At 38.3% G+C, this 18,328-nt stretch overlaps 1 protein-coding gene and 1 long non-coding RNA gene across 4 annotated transcripts in view; both read right to left on the bottom strand.

Annotated features, from left to right (window-relative positions):
- Positions 1 to 3,187: 3,187 nt before the first annotated feature.
- The window catches only part of LOC121652122 (nuclear GTPase SLIP-GC-like), a 57,215-nt gene continuing 42,074 nt past the window's right edge, over positions 3,188 to 18,328 (bottom strand). For all 3 annotated transcript variants that reach the window (XM_042004713.1, XM_042004721.1, XM_042004730.1), the window contains 3 exons: positions 4,807 to 4,937; positions 3,708 to 3,789; positions 3,188 to 3,589 (listed from right to left, as the gene is read on the bottom strand). In XM_042004713.1, the coding sequence (XP_041860647.1) occupies positions 3,459 to 3,589; positions 3,708 to 3,789; positions 4,807 to 4,937 (344 nt within the window). In that variant the 3' untranslated portion in view covers positions 3,188 to 3,458. The remainder of the gene's footprint in view (positions 3,590 to 3,707; positions 3,790 to 4,806; positions 4,938 to 18,328) is intronic.
- LOC121652227 lies at positions 10,353 to 15,280 on the bottom strand. The gene is made up of 3 exons (XR_006012577.1): positions 15,268 to 15,280; positions 14,551 to 14,553; positions 10,353 to 10,482 (listed from the first exon to the last, which is right to left on the bottom strand). It is a non-coding gene; the product is annotated as an uncharacterized LOC121652227 (long non-coding RNA).

The following is an 18,328-nucleotide window of genomic DNA, read 5'->3' as shown; positions in this document are numbered from 1 at the left end:
TGCTTTACAGGATTTCTTACTCCAACACATCTTTTGAAAACACATTGAAACTCCAACTTTGTCTAGAAATAAACTTTTCAGAGGAATGTATTTCTATTTTTATTAAACATGATCAACATTTGTGTGAACCATGTAAACTTGTCTTAATCAGCAGCTGCCAGCCAAATTAAACCATTCCACTGCTAATATATCTTCATTAACTGTAATGTACTGCTTTACCATGCAGCAGTGCACATTTTATAATGAGTTCAAAAGTAAACACATGTTTATAAAACAACACAAGCAGTTTTCAAAGTGGAAACTTTTTTTTGTTTTCACCCCTGAAAGACCTTCTAAAAGACCTCCTTGAGAACCATGGCACTGACTTGTTACCTAAAACCGAAAATAAACATGGCCATGACATTAAAGATGTTAAGGATGGGATGATGTGAAAGAGTAAAATTTCGAAAGAGACTCATAAATGTTAAGGTGTGTCTCTTTGGATGTGGCAGCGCTCTGTGGCGACACCAGTACAAATATGACCAACATTAAAGAGTAAAAGCAGTAATGAACAAAGCTTCTGTTTAAACAGCCACTTAGTGCAGAAAGCAGGATGAGCAAGTGTTAAGCAAGGCCATCCATGCACTGTCCGGTACCAGGAGTTAATGGGGCTAACATCTGGTTTTAAGGATGCAACATGTCTGTAATGTATTTATAAACATGTGCGGTATCTATAGAAAGTCCAGAATCTCAGCTAACAGCTCAGTAAAATCGTTTATATGACCACCAAATATAATTACGACAGCAAACAATAAAAAGACCAGATACACAAAGTGTATATGTGTATATGTAAACACAAATGATGTCTCCCTGCATTCACGGTATGAACATGGACAAACAACACCTCTGCTGAAAGCACAAATCTCATAGATTCCAAAACTACCGAATCAGAGGGAAAAGAAGACTCGATTTATGCTTCACATTTGTAAAACATAAAATATCTTACCTATGCTGTCTTGCCTCAAAACTTACATCCACCAGAATAAAAACCACATTTAGTTAAAAAACGGAAAGCAAAACAAAAAGAAAAAACTTTTTTGTTGTCTTTTGGGAGCAGTTTCACATTCAGAATCACAGTTTTTTGCCAATTTGTATGCATAAGGTTTGACAGACAAATAGAAAAGTCCGTTCTTTTTTTCTTCTCTTTTAACTTTTGTGTTTGTCCTGTTCAGCATTGTAGCAAGCAGAATGATGGTTCTAACCATCTGCATGTGGAAAAGCAATTAATTATATTGGCTGTTATATCAAATTTCCACATTTTTAACAGAATCCTATCTGGCAGTTAATATGGTGAAGGCCAAGCTGAGGTCTGAAAGACCAAAAATACATTCTGAGATAGCTACTTGTAGAGATGCTAAAAACTAAATAAATGAAACTTCACATTTCACAGTATCATCAGGAATGATGATAATCAGAATTTGGTTTGGTGATGCTCCGCAGCAACATCACTAACCATCATAGAAGTATTAGATAAACCATTTCTCCATATTTACCTGAAGCTTTAACAGCTGGTTCATTTTGAAAATAGCTGTAAAAATTATTCTTTAAATATTATAATATTGTGTTATTTATGCATTAATAAATTATATATTTTATCACTGCAGACACTGAAATTAAGAAATGTTGACATTCCCTAACATCTCATCAAACCATCTTGTTTCTTGGCACTTGGAGTCTACTTTAGGATCTGACTGAATAAACTGACAATGAGATGGTAAAAACATATAAAGATGCACCAGATAGCAAGCAGGTCTTTCAACCTTAGTCATTTATAATCACCCAGTCCAGTATAATGTATTGCAAAGTGTGAAGTCTTGATCAGATTTTTTTTCTTCTTTGACAACCAGAACAATATTTCTATAAATAAGCCACAATATTCTAAATAAAGGCAGCTGGCATTCAACAGCCTAATCATTACACTCAGACAGTTAGAAGGATTTTCTTTTTATTTACTTTTTTTTGTCCCTGTCTAATATAAAATGTTAGCTTAATCTCTTACATAAATGAGTAAATAAGTCATACAACACAAAAGTTCAGAAAAATCTCTTTAAACAAATATGATAAATTCTGGTGAGACTGGGCTGGAATGAACATCAACATCTGCTGTGAAGCTACATAACATTAATGTAGAGTTTTACATTTAACATTTCACAAGTTTTAACTAATATTATGATAAAAAAAATAGTTTGGATGAAATGACTTGCTTTCATCTTATAATCTCAACAAGGCAAATTAAATTTAGAAAAAAAAAATCAAATTAGGAGTTTTACTAAAGATTAACTGAAGCATAGCACAACAAATATTAATTCTACTAATTAAGTGAAATAAAAAATTAAAATGTAATCATACAAAAGATCGCTCGTATCAAAGCTTAAGGGGGCATTTACACCAAGATAGTCTCAATTTGATTAGGCGGATATTTGTGAAAATGTTTACTAAGTACATTTTTAATTGCATTCAAAATGTTTTCAACTCCAGTAGACCAAACCGCCTGGACAACATCACATAGTTGAAACAACTGCTCACTGGGGGGGCATGCTCCCCAAAACAGCCACTGATCAGTAATGGAAATCTTCTGCTGGCTCCTTCAACGCAAGAAAACAGTGGAGCCATACCATATGTCTTGGGGTTCCTAATTGTACTGTGGTAAGCAGAATATTTACGTTTTTATAAAACATGCTGTTGGCTTCCTACACAAACAATACTCTGCGTCACTTCCATTTTTATTTTTCTTCTTGACGTTTTATAGTGGATGGCATACATTACTTCCCTTTTGGTCCACTGGATAGTCTGTTTGTAAGTGAACTGAGACGCCCGGCTTTCCAGTGGACCAGAGTCCACTTCTTTGGTCCACATCTGTATGCAGTTGGTGTTCCTACTGGACCAAACTAATGTACTATCCATGGAAGTGAACCACGGTCCATTTAAAGCTGACTAAACAGCAGCAGTGTGATTGTCCCCTTAAATACATGTTAAAAACTAAACACAACATACGTGCTATAATCAAAATCCATTGTTACATTTCCACATGTATAATAAAACAAAGTAACTCAAGCACAATGAATAAACACCAAAATACTCAACATAAAATTAAATAAAGATAATCATCCTTATATAATTATTGGACTATGATTGAGGCGTTGTTGTTTATTCCTTCATGATAAAAAGGAAAACATCACTGACTGACTACAACCAGGAAACTTGCATCCTCCCCACCCACATTTTTTCTTTGAAAATAGACTATAATCAAAGTAGAGACTTTAAAAACATGTAAAAAATATAATAAAAGAAAACTGTGATATCACCCACACATTATTGAATCAACAGCTTTAAAACAGATACACATTTCAGAGCAGCTGCTGGAGAGAGGAACACAAATAATAAAAGCACGTTTAAACAATGTTGAGGACATAATCAGTTCACAGCCAACAGCCAAAAAGATCAATAACATCATATGAGTCATTTTCCTGAGCTTTACCCAGTGTTTGAGCAGAGCTGCCTTTCAGTTCATCGTAGAGTTTCTTCACAGCCTCTAATTCGTCTGAGACATCTTAAACAAGAAAAACATGTGATGCATATTTTTTTTTAAAATTAATTTAAATCAGTCTTTTTCTAACAGGTTTCTCAGTGTTTTACATGAATGTTATACTTCGAAACGTCTCCTTTACCTGGGAGTGAGTGGTCATCCGTCTTCAGTGACAGTTCGATTGATTCCATCATTGTTTTCTCCAGTTTCTCCAGGATTTTCATCTAATTCAACATCAAAATTAAAACTCAGCCTCAAGAATAAACTGAATCTAATATTCTATTCTATTCTATTCTATTCTACTGTCATTTAGTAGACACTTTTATCCTAAGCTACTTACATTTGAGAGTAAGAACGACATTAGCAAGAATTCAAACAAGATGGGACGTCATAATTAAGTGGTAGTCAGACTGCTGTGAGTCCACTTGGACCCAGGTGCTGTCATGTAGTGCTAGAGGCAGTGCATTTAATTATTATTATTATTTTTTTGTAAGTCATTTTGTTTAAAGATGGTAAATGGTAAATGTCTGTCCTTATATAGCGAAATACAAGATCACAATTTCATCACACAATATCATCTTGGGCATAAGTGCACACAGCTTATTCAGTACTTGGTTGAGCCAAAGAGCTGGACAAATCTTTCTAACTCATTCCGTTGAGTAGAAGAATTAAGCTAAGTGTGGAAATGCTCCTTAAACAACTGAGTCTTTAGCTTGCTTTTAAAAGTGGATAAGGACTCTGTGGATCGGATGGAGTTTGGTAGATTGTTCCACCACCGGGGGACAACAGAGGAGAAGAGTCTAGCTACCAATTTTGCGCCACGTTGTGGTGGGAGCACTAGGCATTTTTCGCTGGCAGAGCGTAACTGTCGAGAGGGAGTGTAGCTCTGGATTAAGGAGTGAAGGTAGACAGGAGCTGTTAGGGTTATTGTTTTGTAAGCCAGAAGCAGAGCTTTGAATTTGATGTGTGCTGCAACTGGAAGCCAGGGAAGAGTAATTAGCAGTGGAGTGACATGAGCTCTTTTGGGCTGGTAATATAAATTAACCAGTTAAATGTACATTTACAGCTAATGGCTATATAATATAAATTTCCATGTTTCTATAACATAACAATTTTACACAAGTTGTAACTATGTTTGAGACTTTTTGAGTTTAAGGTATCATCTTTTACCTCTATTTGAACTGAGGAAGCATAAAACATATTTTAAATAGTAAATTCAGACATATTGAGACAATACAAACCTTCAGGCCTGTCAGCTCTGTCAGCATAGCCTCTTTAGCTTGTTCAAACATGTACATGTGCTTTTTTACATGCGACTCGATGGTTTGTTGAATTTTTGCCACTGTGCCCAGTCCTTCAATTTCTGCCGCTCCTAAAATAAAACAGAAAATTGTTGTATAGCTTTATGCACATTAAAAAACAATTGAAAGGTAAATATTTATAGAGACAGGGTATAAGTCGTGATTGCTTTTCTTACTCTCATAGCAATTTTTCATGACTTCCTCGATTTTCTTTGTCAGACTGTTGTAGATTATCTTCTTGCCATCAAGGATGATTTTGTTAAGTTCTTTCTTAATCTTTTCCTCCTAAAAGATTAAAGAATAAACATTTTTGTACAAGGAATTTTACCTGAGAAGCAGTAAGTTGTTGCAGGTGAGCTTTGAAGCTTTTTCACTGAAAGCTTCTATTTTAACCAGAAAACAAATTGAAAATGAATTGAGCCAGTAAACAGGATGCTGCTGTCTTTTACATCTTTTACCTCGGTGTTCAGAAATATCAGGTGCAGCTCCACCTCCTTGTATCCCTGAATCAGTCCCTTTGTGTCAAGTGAAAATTTGTTGATGACCCCGTAGAATGGACCGTCTTTGCCTTCATTTCTGAAACATGTTAAATAAACATAGTTGAAAATAATACATATTCATGTCAATCACTAAATTCAAAAGCACAATGTTGTATTTATTGTGCATTTTATATTCAGTAGTTAGAAAATTAATTATTGATTTCATGTAACTACAGCCGTCTCACAGCAAACCATAAAATAGTCCCATAAACAAAATAAAACCCATAAAAAAACAAAGTCTCAACATTTCATCAAGTCGTCACACTTGAAGATCAGAGGAGACGGAGGACAGTGAAAAACATATGACTGTCAAGAAGAGCAAAGACCTTTTACCATGCTGACCACTATCTTTTCAGGATTTTACAATCTTCAGTTGCTTCTTCTATTCACTTTTCCTTGTTCTCCATCACTGTTTTATTTATCAAAAAAATGACTCATTTGTGAACAGATATTATAAATGACATAGTTAAGGTTTGCGTGTTTCACTAAAACATTTATTACATCAAAACATAATTTTCCAAGATCACTGTCTTCTACGTCACCTCCACTATACTAAACATGTTGAACCAGAAGTTCTTTTGAAATCCAACATTTTGAAATACTAAGCTACATGAAAAACACAAACTTCATGTTCATTAACACGAAAATAAAATTATCGTTTCGTTACTATTTTATGTTTTGCTGTGAGATTGGCTGGTCTTTAAGTTCTTACGGGAAGGTCTTTCTAAACTCATCATCGATGCTGTCAAGCAGGCATGAAGCTAACGTCATGTTGAGGTTTATTTGTATTCCTCTTCTAGTTTTATGGATGCCGCCTTTCTTAACAATACACCTCAATGTCTGGGGATTGATACCTTTTTGTTTCTAGGAAAAAGCAGAGCAACAAAAGTCATCTATAGCTTATTCACAGGGAAGGTGACATGATGTGTCTAAACAGAATAAATACAGGTTTAATGATGCTCTCCAAGCTTTCCCATGAACTTTGTGATTGTTCAACTCCATTACTGAGGCATCTCTCAAAGTTGTTGTAAGCCGTCTCCACAGTTGTTTTAACTGCAGTAAGTTGACGTCTCATGTTTTCCTCAAGCTTTTTACACACATCTGCTTTTACTGTAGCCTAGGACAAAAGAGTAGATAAAAACAAAGCAGCCATCGTCAGCAAAGGAAATAAAAGTTCATCATACTTTAGACATACTTTACTAAAATATGCTTATTTCCTCTGAAAACAGTATCATTCATTTCTGAAAATATTAACAGTGTTGTATGATGTTTTATTGTTGATCTTACTGTTTCTCTCAGCCTGGCCCCTTTAATCAAAGAGAGGATCCCGTGTGCTCCAGACACATAGTTTAAGGTCTCTGAGTGGCAGTCATTGAGCTTTTTCAAAACCTCCTGAAGCTTTGGTATTTCTGTAAAAACAAAGTAATAACTTGATGACATATAAACATTTAAACATCATTCTCAGATTAGTCACTGAATAAAAGTAAAACAAAAAGTCATCCATACAAAACATTTTGGGTTTTTCACAGAGAACATTGAGACTGTGCCCACCATTGTCCTGACTTCGCTTGCCTTTAAAGTACTTTTTGGAGCTCACTGTGAAGATGTCGAAACATTCCCCACTGAAGTGTTTCTGGAGGAGATTGATTTTTGTTTTTTATCTTTAATGAAATAATACTTGCAGATGTAGTTTAAAACTATCAGTTTAAAATCCACTAAAACTTACATGAATTTTGATGGACTTGTTGAATTCTTTCCTCACTTCCTCCTTGACTCTCAGAATCCTTCAAAGTAGCAAACAGGTGCACAACGAAAAACAAAACATAAAATCACTCCAAACTGTAGAGAAACATGAATAATCCAACAGTTTTTCAGCACACTTCACATTCTCTTATTATAAATAATACTGTTCTACAAAGACTACAGCTTTGACATTAAAACGTTGTGCTTTTGTAATGGGTTTAGTAAACTAAAATGGGTTTAGTTTGCAAATTACTTCTGTTTGAACTTCCTGAACAGAGGGTGGCAGTTGTGTGCAAGAGAGAAGAGCAGAAGTTGTCCCTCTTTGTGGTGAAACATTTGTCCCTAACAAAAAGCAGCCATTTTGAGATTAAACATCCTCTGTGGACAATCTGCTACCAAGATGTCTGCCTGCACTTCCCTACATTTCTTTTCACTAAAATTAAACATTTTGTTATGGAAGACCGAAACTGACAAAACCAGAAACAACAGAAATATTGTAATGGCTCAAATGTACATAAATTTGATATCTAAATTTGATAATTTGTTGTGTGTGTGTGTTTTCTCTTTTCAGTGTTATTTATCTACTGAATTGTTTGGTACTTTTTAATTTCTTTACTTCTTTTTTTTGCTTGTTTATTTCTGTATTTTATTTTAATGTAGCATTTTGTTTATTTATTGACAGATTTTATTTCATAGTCATATTTCCTTCGCAATTATTTACAATCTAGCATTTTCTTTATTTAGCATGTTTATTTGTTTTCTTTTTACATTTCTGTCTCATTATGTGAATGAAGGACTAGGTCTTTCAAGGTGTGTCTTGGGGTCAGTCAACATTAGAATGCAGGTCATAGGCCTGTAAGTGCAGGGATGACTTTAGGCCCATTTACATAAATAGCAACGTCCATTTCAAACGTTGTCATATGTCGTTCTCCTCATGCTTCCATGCGTGTTTTGCATTGCCATGGCTGCTAAGTTAATTCCTCCACTGGCAGGCAGTGCTAAGTTCAGAGTTCACTCCTGCGAGCCAACATCAATTTCAGACACCATTTGGCAGCCGTAATTCATCATTACTTTTCAACTGCCCAACATATTCACATATAGTCTTTTTTCAAAAGCTTGTGCAATTTCTACAGTTATGTTTGCCTACATTCTTCTGCATTTTGTTCCCTTCCTGATTCTTTACTTCTTCTCTGCTTTGTTTCTTTTCCCACTCGCATATGAGCTATTCTGCTCGCCACTGCCCCGGCAATTTCCGGTAGCAATGCTCCGTCTTCCACATCAAGTGACGGATAACTAAGCTCCCTGAAAACGGACCAAATTACACATGTGACTGACGCAGAAGACGGACGAAACTGTCAGTCTGCGTATTCAGAATAGAATAGAATAGAATAGAATGCCTTTTATTGTCATTATACACATGTACAACGAGATTAAGCCATCCCCAGTGTCAGTGCAGAGAGAGCAGTATAGAAATAAATAATAAATAAAAGATCTAAGGTATAAAATATTTACAGAAATAAAACAGATGTGCACACTCTAGTTATTTGCAGATATAAGTATGATGTCTATGTCTGAAAAAATAAAATATATTGCACGTTCAAAGTATTATTGCACGGATCATGATATGTTGTACATGTCATGTGACAGAATGTATTGCACATATGTTGTTAGTGTCCAGCGTATTTCAGATTTGAAGTCCTACAGGAGTTCAGGGCAGTTATTGCTTTTGGAAAGAAACTGTTTTTGAGTCTGTTTGTTTTAGTCCTGATGCACCTGTAGCGCCTCCCAGAGGGCAGCAGGGCAAACAGATCAGAGCCAGGGTGGGAGCTGTCATTTATGATGTTTCTGGCTCTGCTGAGGCAGCGGGAGGTGTAAATGTCCGTCAGGGAGGGGAGAGGGCAGCCAATGATCTTCTGTGCTGTCTTTACCACTCTCTGTAGCCTCTCCTTGTCTGCTACAGTGCAGCTGCCGTACCATACTGTGATGCAGTATGTCAGCAGGCTCTCAATGGATGAGCGGTAGAAGGTCAGCAGCAGGTTGGAGTTCAGTTGGTGCCTCCTGAGGACTCTCAGGAAGTGTAGCCGCTGCTGAGCCTTCTTGGTGATTGACGTGATGTTCTCTGACCAGGAGATGTCGGCCGAGATGATGACGCCAAGAAACCTGATGGTGTGGACCCTCTCCACACACTCGCCATTTATGTAGAGGGGGGCTGGGTCTGTGCTGAACCTCCTGAAGTCGATGATGATCTCCCTGGTTTTCTTGGTGTTGAGAGCGAGGTTGTTCTCAGAACACCAAGCAGCCAGCTTCAGGATCTCCTCCCTGTAGGCAGCCTCATCACCCCCGGAGATGAGTCCGACCACTGTAGTGTCGTCAGCGAACTTGACGATGAGGTTGTCATTGTGGGCCGGCCTGCAGTCATGGGTGTAGAGGCAGTACAGGAGGGGGCTCAGCACACAGCCCTGTGGGGAGCCGATGCTCAGCGTGCTGGTGGAGGAGAGGTGGGGACCTAGTCTCACAGTCTGGGGTCGGTCTGTTAGGAAGTCCTTTATCCAGGCACATGTGAGAGGGGGGAGGCCAACAGTGTCCAGTTTTGTGCATAATCTGTCCGGGATTATTGTGTTGAACGCAGAACTGTAATCCACAAAGAGCATCCGGACGTAGCTCTGCTGCTGCTCCAGGTGGTTCAGCGCAGAGTGAAGAGCTACAGCTATGGCGTCCTCAGTGGATCTGTTCGCGCGGTATGCGAACTGGTGGGAGTCGAAGTCTGGGGGGAGATGGTCCTTGATGTGCTGAAGAACAAGTCTCTCAAAGCACTTCATGATTACCGGAGTGAGGGCCACCGGTCGGTAATCGTTCAGGCTGGTGATGGGAGATTTCTTCGGCACCGGGACAATTGTGGAGGATTTGAGGCAGTGTGGGATGACTGCCTGAGCCAGGGAGAGGTTGAAGATCCTGGTAAGGGTGGGGGCGAGCTGGTGGGCGCACGCTCTGAGCACCTTGCCAGGTACTCCGTCTGGGCCAGTAGCCTTCTTGGTGTTCACCGCCAGGAGCACCCGTCTGACATCGTGCTCCTGGATGGTGAGTGGGGTGGTGCGGGAGCCAGATGGGGGTGTCGGTGTGGGTGGGGGTGGGGGCATGGTTGGAGCAGATGCATGCTGCTGAGAGTCGAACCGGGCAAAGAAGCAGTTTAGCTCCTCTGCCAGTGTTGCGCTCTGATCTGCTGTCGACACATCACAACCTCTGAAGTTAGTGATGTCCTGTATGCCCCGCCACACCTCCCGAGTGTTGTTGCTGGACAGGTGGGACTCTATGCGCATCCTGTGGTCCGCCTTGGCTCTTTTTATGCCTCTTTTCAGGTCAGCACGAGCAGCATTATACAGTGCTCTGTCCCCTGACCTGAAGGCAGCGTCCCGGGCTCTGAGGAGTGCGCGGACCTGGCTGGTCATCCAGGGTTTCTGGTTAGGGAAAGCCCTGATGGTTTTGTCCACAGTCACATTCCCGATACAGAACTGAATATAGTCCAGTACCGTTCCTGTGAGTGTCTCCAGCTCCTGTTGTTCAAAGATGTCCCAGTCTGTCTGTTGGAAACAGTCTTGGAGTTTGGCGAGGGCATCTTCAGGCCAGGTTGTTACAGTTTTTGTGGTGGGCCTGTTCCTACGTCTGAGGGGGGTGTAGGCTGGGGGAAGCAGGAGGGAAAGATGGTCTGACTGTCCGAGGTGGGGGAGGGGTACGGCCCTGTATGCATGCTTGATGTTAGTGTAGACATGATCCAGGGTGTTCTCCCCCCTTGTAGCACACTTAACATGCTGGTAGAACTTCGGTAGTACAGTTTTTAAGTTGGCCTTATTAAAGTCCCCTGCAATAATGTGAACACCGTTGGGATGAGCCCGCTGTTGTTCGTTTATGGCGTTCAGCAGGAGAGAGAGCGCCGTGTTTACACTGGCGTCGGGTGGCACATACGCCGCTGTGACGATAACAACAGACAGCTCTCTCGGCAGAAAAAAAGGCCGACATCTAACAGACATGTACTCTATGTCCGGACAACAGTGTTGGTCTATGATTGTCCCGTTGTTACACCAGTTATCGTGCACATAGATACAGAGCCCCCCTCCTCTGCTCTTACCGGAGTCCTCAGTCCTGTCCCAGCGTAGCAGAGTTCGGCCTGCGAGCTGCACGCTAGCATCGGGTATGTCCGGGTGAAGCCAGGTTTCAGTGATGATCAGGACACAACAGTCCCGGACGTAGCGGTTTCCAGCGAGTAGTAATTCCAGGTCGTCCGTTTTATGTACCAGGGATCTGGCGTTGGACAGGTACAGGCTCGGAAGAGGTGGCTTGTGAGGTTGTTTTCTTAGCCGTAGCATAACGCCGGACCTGCAGCCCCGCTTCTGCTTCCTCTCCCTCCTCCGTCTGCGCCGCCTTCCAGACCCGATAACAATCCACGGAGAGTCCGGTGGTCTCGCTATGTCGTCTGGGATGTTGTGCGTGTGGTGGAAGTCACTCGAAATAGATATCTGGTGTTGGTATCCGATATCCAAAAGCATCTGACGGGTGTACGGGATGTTCGCATGGCCAGTCGTGCACAAAAGACAGAAAAACGACAGAAAAATTCATCTTCTGCATCAAGCATAAATGGGCCTTAAGTCTGCCTGGCTTTGCCGTTTGTGACCTCGGGAGGAAGATGGAGGTGTTTTGCGTGGAAAGGAGCAGGTAGAATCTTAGGCACATCGCTTAGCTGAAAATCACAAAGTCATTGATGACTCTTGGCTGTTATGTGAGGCAGTAACTAAGGGTGTATTCCAACTGGCTGCACAACTAACCAAGGAAGTGGCTGAGGGTTTTTGCAAAGTTGGCATTGATACTCATTCACCTCATCATCAAGGCAACTTTCTAGTTGCCTTGATGATGAGGTGAAAACTTTTTTAAACATTCTGTGAACGTCCACTGAAAGTTGCAGAGCTGTTTATATACTGTAATGCTTTAGAAAACATATAAGTCATTTTCAATCACTTAATTGAACTAGATAAAAGAAGTGTATGTAATAGGTGGATGGGTATTGCTACTGAATGATGTGCTGAAGAAGACCGGAGAACACTGAGGAAATGACGCTCTAAACTGGCCAAGAAAGAGCTGAAAGATGCTGGCGGTGATATGTGTCACTGCATTCCTTGTTGTGACCACCACTAAGAGATGTATTAATTAGTCAGAAAAATAAATAGAAGTAGTTAAAGCATTTATTTTCCTGTTTATTTGTCCTTAAAAGTGAAGAAAACTTGCCTATATGACAGAAAGATGCAACAAGACTTGGCTATGCTAAACTATCCGAAATAAGTATGTTTATTTCCCGGCAGCAGAGGCTGTGGTGGACCGGGAGCAGAGGAAGGAAATGAAGGTTTGGGGTAGGTTCCCTGACGTTCAGCAGCAATCCAGCAAATGCTTGAGGAACATTAAGAAAAGTTTCCATCTCAACATCCAGGCAACGTTATCTGAGCATCACAGCCAACTTTGCCAGAACATTCAGACATTGTGTGCTCACTGGCACAAAGGCAAACAACTAAAAAAAAGTTTGATTAAAACAGTAGAAAATGACGATTAAAATATCAGTTTATTTCACATTTTATACTTTTCTTTAACATAAACATGATTTAATATTTTTGCACAATTTATTGCCATATCATTTAATTTGAGTCATTCTTACATTTCTGTATTTGTTTTAAATTTTGGCAGTTTGGGTCATCCATATATTAGATTTTGATGAATATTAATAATGTGTCAACTGGGGGAAGGCTCCAATGCCCCTAACTCAGACAGACAAGCAAAAATTGTACCTGCTGTTTTGATTTTTGTTTTTTATTTTTATATAAATTACATAATGTACAGTCGGTTGGCCTTTGAAGTTTGTTTTTTTTTCCAACAAATCCAGTTTGCTCTGTGTTTTTCGTTTTCAACCTTGACACCAACCAGGGGTAAATATATCTTTAAATTGCATTTCTGATTAATTTCTCAACTTTGTTCTGTTGGATCAGCACAATTAATTGTAATGTTTTTTTAAAATAATGTTGTAACTACCTATTAAATGAAATGTTCAGAGAACATTTACCAAAGTTTGGAGACCATTGGTGAGTTATTATACATTTTGATTCACTTACCTATGGTTGAACAGATCAGACTTTGTGCAGATAAAGCAAATATGTCGACATTCCCCACCGTTTCCAATTAGGCTGCAGACTTCTTCCAGCATCTCCCAGGTTTCTTTTTCTGATGCAGCACGGACAATTTCAGTCACAATCCACACCGTTGAACAGTTTCCAACAATCTGAAAGGGTATTACAGATCTTTAGTTATGAAGAAATAACCATAAATTCTTTTTAAATAAACAACAACACAACTATAAGAAATTACAAGAAAGACAAGCAACAATAAATCACAGCTTGTTAATAAATTACCTTTCTCCACATTTCATCTCTGCTTTTGTTACGGTCTCCATATCCAGGAAGGTCCACGAGTGTGACATGTTGGAGCAAATCATTGTTTGGCACCCTGATGGTCACACATTTCACCAGAGGCCAGTAAGCCCTCTTTACATCTGGATCTTCCTCTTGAATCGAGTCATTTCTTGTGTATTTCACAAGCTGTTCAGATAGCCCTTCAGCCTACAAAAGACAGATTAAATAACTATTCACATTCTGGTTTCAAACTCTTAACATTTTAACATAAAATAACTTTTTTTCTGTTTCTTTGTTTTTTGTTGGTTTGTTTTTTAGAAACTTACTGATCCAGATGTCAGAATCTTGTTCTCAGATTTGAGAAATTCAGGAATTTCTCTGAAGTGTCTTGAGTCCATTGGCTTCTCAACTAGTATCCCTCTCCAATTTTCTCCATACACTGCTGACAACTTTTCAATGATGTCATCATCTTCATCTTTTGTGTCATCCTCTGCATTTTTTGTAATACGCCGCTGAAGGGCCCAAAACTCATTTTCCCAGTCCTGAAATGTAAACAAATAAATAAATAGATAGATAAATAAAGAATGATTAATTCAGATAATTACTCATATTATTCAAGTGCTGCACAGTAAGTCTTCATAGAGCCCTTAACTTCAGTCAGGTTTCTATTTTCAGAAATGGATATTTATTTACACTGTAAAGTTGATTATGAAAAAATGGAGGCAATTCAAAATGTGCTTTATTTAAATTCCTAAAAAGTAGCCATTGTGGCAGCGATTTGGAACAAATGAACGGTTCCTGCTGTGATTAAGATATTGTGAATTCCTAGAAGGACTGATGCTTCAAGAAAGATAAAACATTCACGGTTTATTTTACCTCTTTTTTAATGAACTCAATCTCTGCCCTGAATTCGTCTTTGCCATCCGTGCTAGCCTCCACTTTGATCATGACTGTTGTACATGCTCTGAATTCTCCAGAGGGCAGAAGATTCTCTCCAATGACAGCGTTGATCAACGAACTCTTTCCAGCTCCAGTTCTCCCAAAGACCCCAACAAGCTCCCTCTTGTCTGTCTCCAAATCCTTGATTTTAGTCCTGTTTGGATGTGAAAATGTGTTTTATAATCAGCATAATTTACATTTAATTGTTTTACATTAACAGTCATAATAACTACAATAAAAATACAAAATTCCACACTGAATTATTATCTAACTTTTCAAATTTCCTCCAGGTTTAAAAGATAAAGTTACTTTTTTATGTGCTGTTTAGTATGGTATTTTTTATTCACATGATAAAAGACATTCTGCTTCGCTTATAAATTTAACACAGACTTGTTGCAAAGCTTATATGTAATAAAGAGCCCAAACAATACCAAATAAGTAAAACTTCATACTCACTGAAGGAAATCTTTTAACTTTATGCCCTTTTGAGCTGCTATCCTTGCATCAACACTCTCCATTGTCCTTTTCACTTTGGACTTTATTGCTGTCTCTGCTGAAATAGAAAGTAAAGAACTATTAAGTAGAAACCATCAACTAACCAAAGAACTTTACCAAAGAAGTTTAATCTACATTAACAGTGCAAGTATCTTGTAAACGGTTTATCATTTTAAATTGCCTTGGTCACTAGCAAACCAATGGCAACTTTCAGTAGATTAAAAAAAAAAAAAATGAAATACAAGAAATAAATAGACTCCATAGTTCATCTTCTGCCAGTGTATCAACAGAGATGCAGATACCTGGTCCCAGAGATTCACGCTGGCGTTTGCTTGGTACGCGTCCTTTACTGCTCTCGCCTTGAAGATCCGACTTACGTTTTCGTTGTTTCACTGATGATAATTAAAACATATTTTTTTACTGCCATGGTTCTTCTAAGTCATAACACTTAATTTGTTATCATAGCAAAATATTGTTGCCTTGAAAATACACTTGAAAGTTACAAATAATATCTACAATATGTATCTTACCTTTATCATAGGCGGGCCGACAAACCTGATGAGGAACAAATCAAAAAAGTCAAAAACAGTGGTTATTACCATAAATATTGGGATTTCTTTTCAAAGTTAAATAAACATTTTGTAAATCTAAAATTTATTGCACCAGACAAAACAAAAAATTAAAAAAAAAAAAAAAAAAAGTGGGACGGAGACATTATATTACATTAATCTTCCTTTAATTAAGAGCTTTTTGATTGTTTATGAACTAATGAGACTAACTTAAAAAACATTCTGACTTAAAAACCAGTGGCTAATGTGGCTAATCTTTGTCTTTTAAGAAGCGTCAAACATCTTTTCAGCTCATATAAAACAATAATGCATTAATGCTCTTATGTTTTAAAAGAAGAGGTAAGAAAGGTATTGATGGTCCAAGGACAAAAGCCTCTGCAAGAATACCTTGTAGGCATTTATATCTGCACAGGTAAAAGGCAAATCTACAATTTCAGAATTTCACATGTTATTTTATGTTGTTCAAAATGCTCGTTTACTTTTTTAAAAACATGTTCTTATGGGCTCTCTCTTATATGTTGTATTGATGGGCTTTTGTGGCCTGTGGACCAGCCCAAGAAGATCACTCCCCCCACAAAAATCTGGGAAATATGTGTTAAAGAAATTATTTAGAGGGAATAAAAGATTAAAATGACTGGAATTGGAAAACAGGCTATAGTTGTTAGAAAAATGTTGATCACTGGACTTCCAAGAGGCTTTTAGGTGATCTGGCTCTTAAATGGTAATTATTTTATACTGCTGGTGGTGCTGGTTGTGATCACTAATGTAGCATCAGGTAACAGCTTAGTGGGGTTGATACCTTTCTGTCTGATCCTAAACCATAAAAACACTAAAACACTTGCAACTGTAACTGTGGTTAAACTGCAGAGTGAATACTTATGATCTTCATGGGGAAGTTGATTTGTTGTATTGTACTTGATAAACAGACGACTTTGATCTAAGCCAAAGAAAGCATCCTAAATATATATAGATTTCCAATTTTGTGAGAAGACGCTAATTTGTCCATCTTCATAAATCAGGGCTTTTTCAGTATAACTTTACCACGTGGTAATACCTTTAACTTCTTGAGATGATGCTTAAACACTGATCTCGGCCCCTGCTCTGGGATGAGTTCCTTAATTTCTTCATTTTTAAGACAATAGAGACTTTTTTCATCAATTTTTCCATCTGTTAAAAACGAACAAACAAAAATAACATTTAACTTCAGTTATTTTCAAAGTGAAGACCATTTCAAAAGGGACTTAAATATTTATATGCACTGATGTTAATTTTACATAAGTACCACTGTCTCACAGAGCTAATGTTTGTTTTAGCTGAGCCTGTAAAATCTAACAAACAGCCCCAACATCTTATATACAAGCAAATAACCAGGTAAAGACAATGTATAAATATTGTATTTGATTATCAGAAATTTTGTATTATTGCAAGAAATATGCAGTGTAAGATATTAATAACTTACCCTGAAACTTTTCTATATAGTTACTTAGACCCCATTCAGTTAGTTTGTCACGAACAAAGTCGTCCATGGTCAAGAAGAGAACTGAAAGAAAAATGTTTATATATTTATCTAATCAGTTACAGGCGGGATTTGTTACCCTTTAAATGTATGGGTCCTTCTATTATAAAGGCAGGTTTGTATTTTTCAAATTGAGAGAAGTAAAACATCTTACAGTTCCTGGTACTGAAGGTAATGAAGACAAAAAGCTGGACAATCACCAGGAGATGTGGAACTGTGAAAGGAAACAATGACAGGAACAAGTTAGAGGAAAAGTTTCAGTTTTATTCATCAAAATAATGGGCCTTCAAAAAGCTTCCAACATTATTGCATAATTCAGTCTCTGCTCCTTCATTCAACCGGATCGGCTTTCAGTAATATTAAGCTATTTAAATGGACATTTAGCAATGGAACAGCAAAAAAAAACTTCTCATCACAGGATTTCCAAGTGCCCGCTGCCTGCAGTGAGCCAGTCCGACGCTGCTGGACACTCCTAACCTGCTGCTGCAAGCGCGGAAAGTTACGACCCAAACTTCACCCACAAAGACACATGCGACAATAAACAAACAACAATTTGCTTACACCCTCTACACAGCATAGCGAGGAAACGATGATAAGAATAAAAAGACAAAAAAAAAACCCTTATTAGGCCCTCATTTGTATTATGTACAAATAAGCAAGTAAAAAGAAAAGAAAAAAAATACCACGCTCACCTCCTGCAGGGTTACACCTGTGCCGTAGACAAATTGTTCCTCAAACCTGTAAAAACTCAAAGAAAAGAGCAATTTATTGTATCTGCCAGGGCTAAAAATAAAGACGCTTTTCCCTCTGCAATCCTTCCGCGGTTTCTCAGCTTATATATCTGCTGGCGATAACTTTTTTTTTTTTTTTTTTTTTTTTTTGCTCACATGGTGTCCGACAACTATTTTGTGATTGGTCAAAAAGTTGGCGTAGACATGGAGACCACGGATAGAGGGGGCAGGGTGGAAATTCATGATTTCTCAGAGCGAATAAGCTAGAGAGTGGTTAAAGACACCTGTATTAAGTAAATAGAAGAAGAAAAGCAGTGCAATGAAAGAAACTTATCTACAAAGTCTGGCATGGTCACATTTCTAGAAGAAAGGGTGTTCATTTCGGTGATGAGAGAGAAGAGCAGCTTGATGTCAAGCCCAGTACAACACACAGAGCTGTCACTTCTTTTCTCTCTTCAATGATTCTTCTGTCATTCATACTTTTTTA

This window comes from Melanotaenia boesemani, chromosome 2 (genome assembly GCF_017639745.1).
Source record: "Melanotaenia boesemani isolate fMelBoe1 chromosome 2, fMelBoe1.pri, whole genome shotgun sequence".
Taxonomy (NCBI): Eukaryota; Metazoa; Chordata; class Actinopteri; order Atheriniformes; family Melanotaeniidae; genus Melanotaenia; species Melanotaenia boesemani.
The sequence above is the reverse complement of the archived record's forward strand: the minus strand, read 5'-3'. Positions and strand labels throughout refer to the sequence as shown.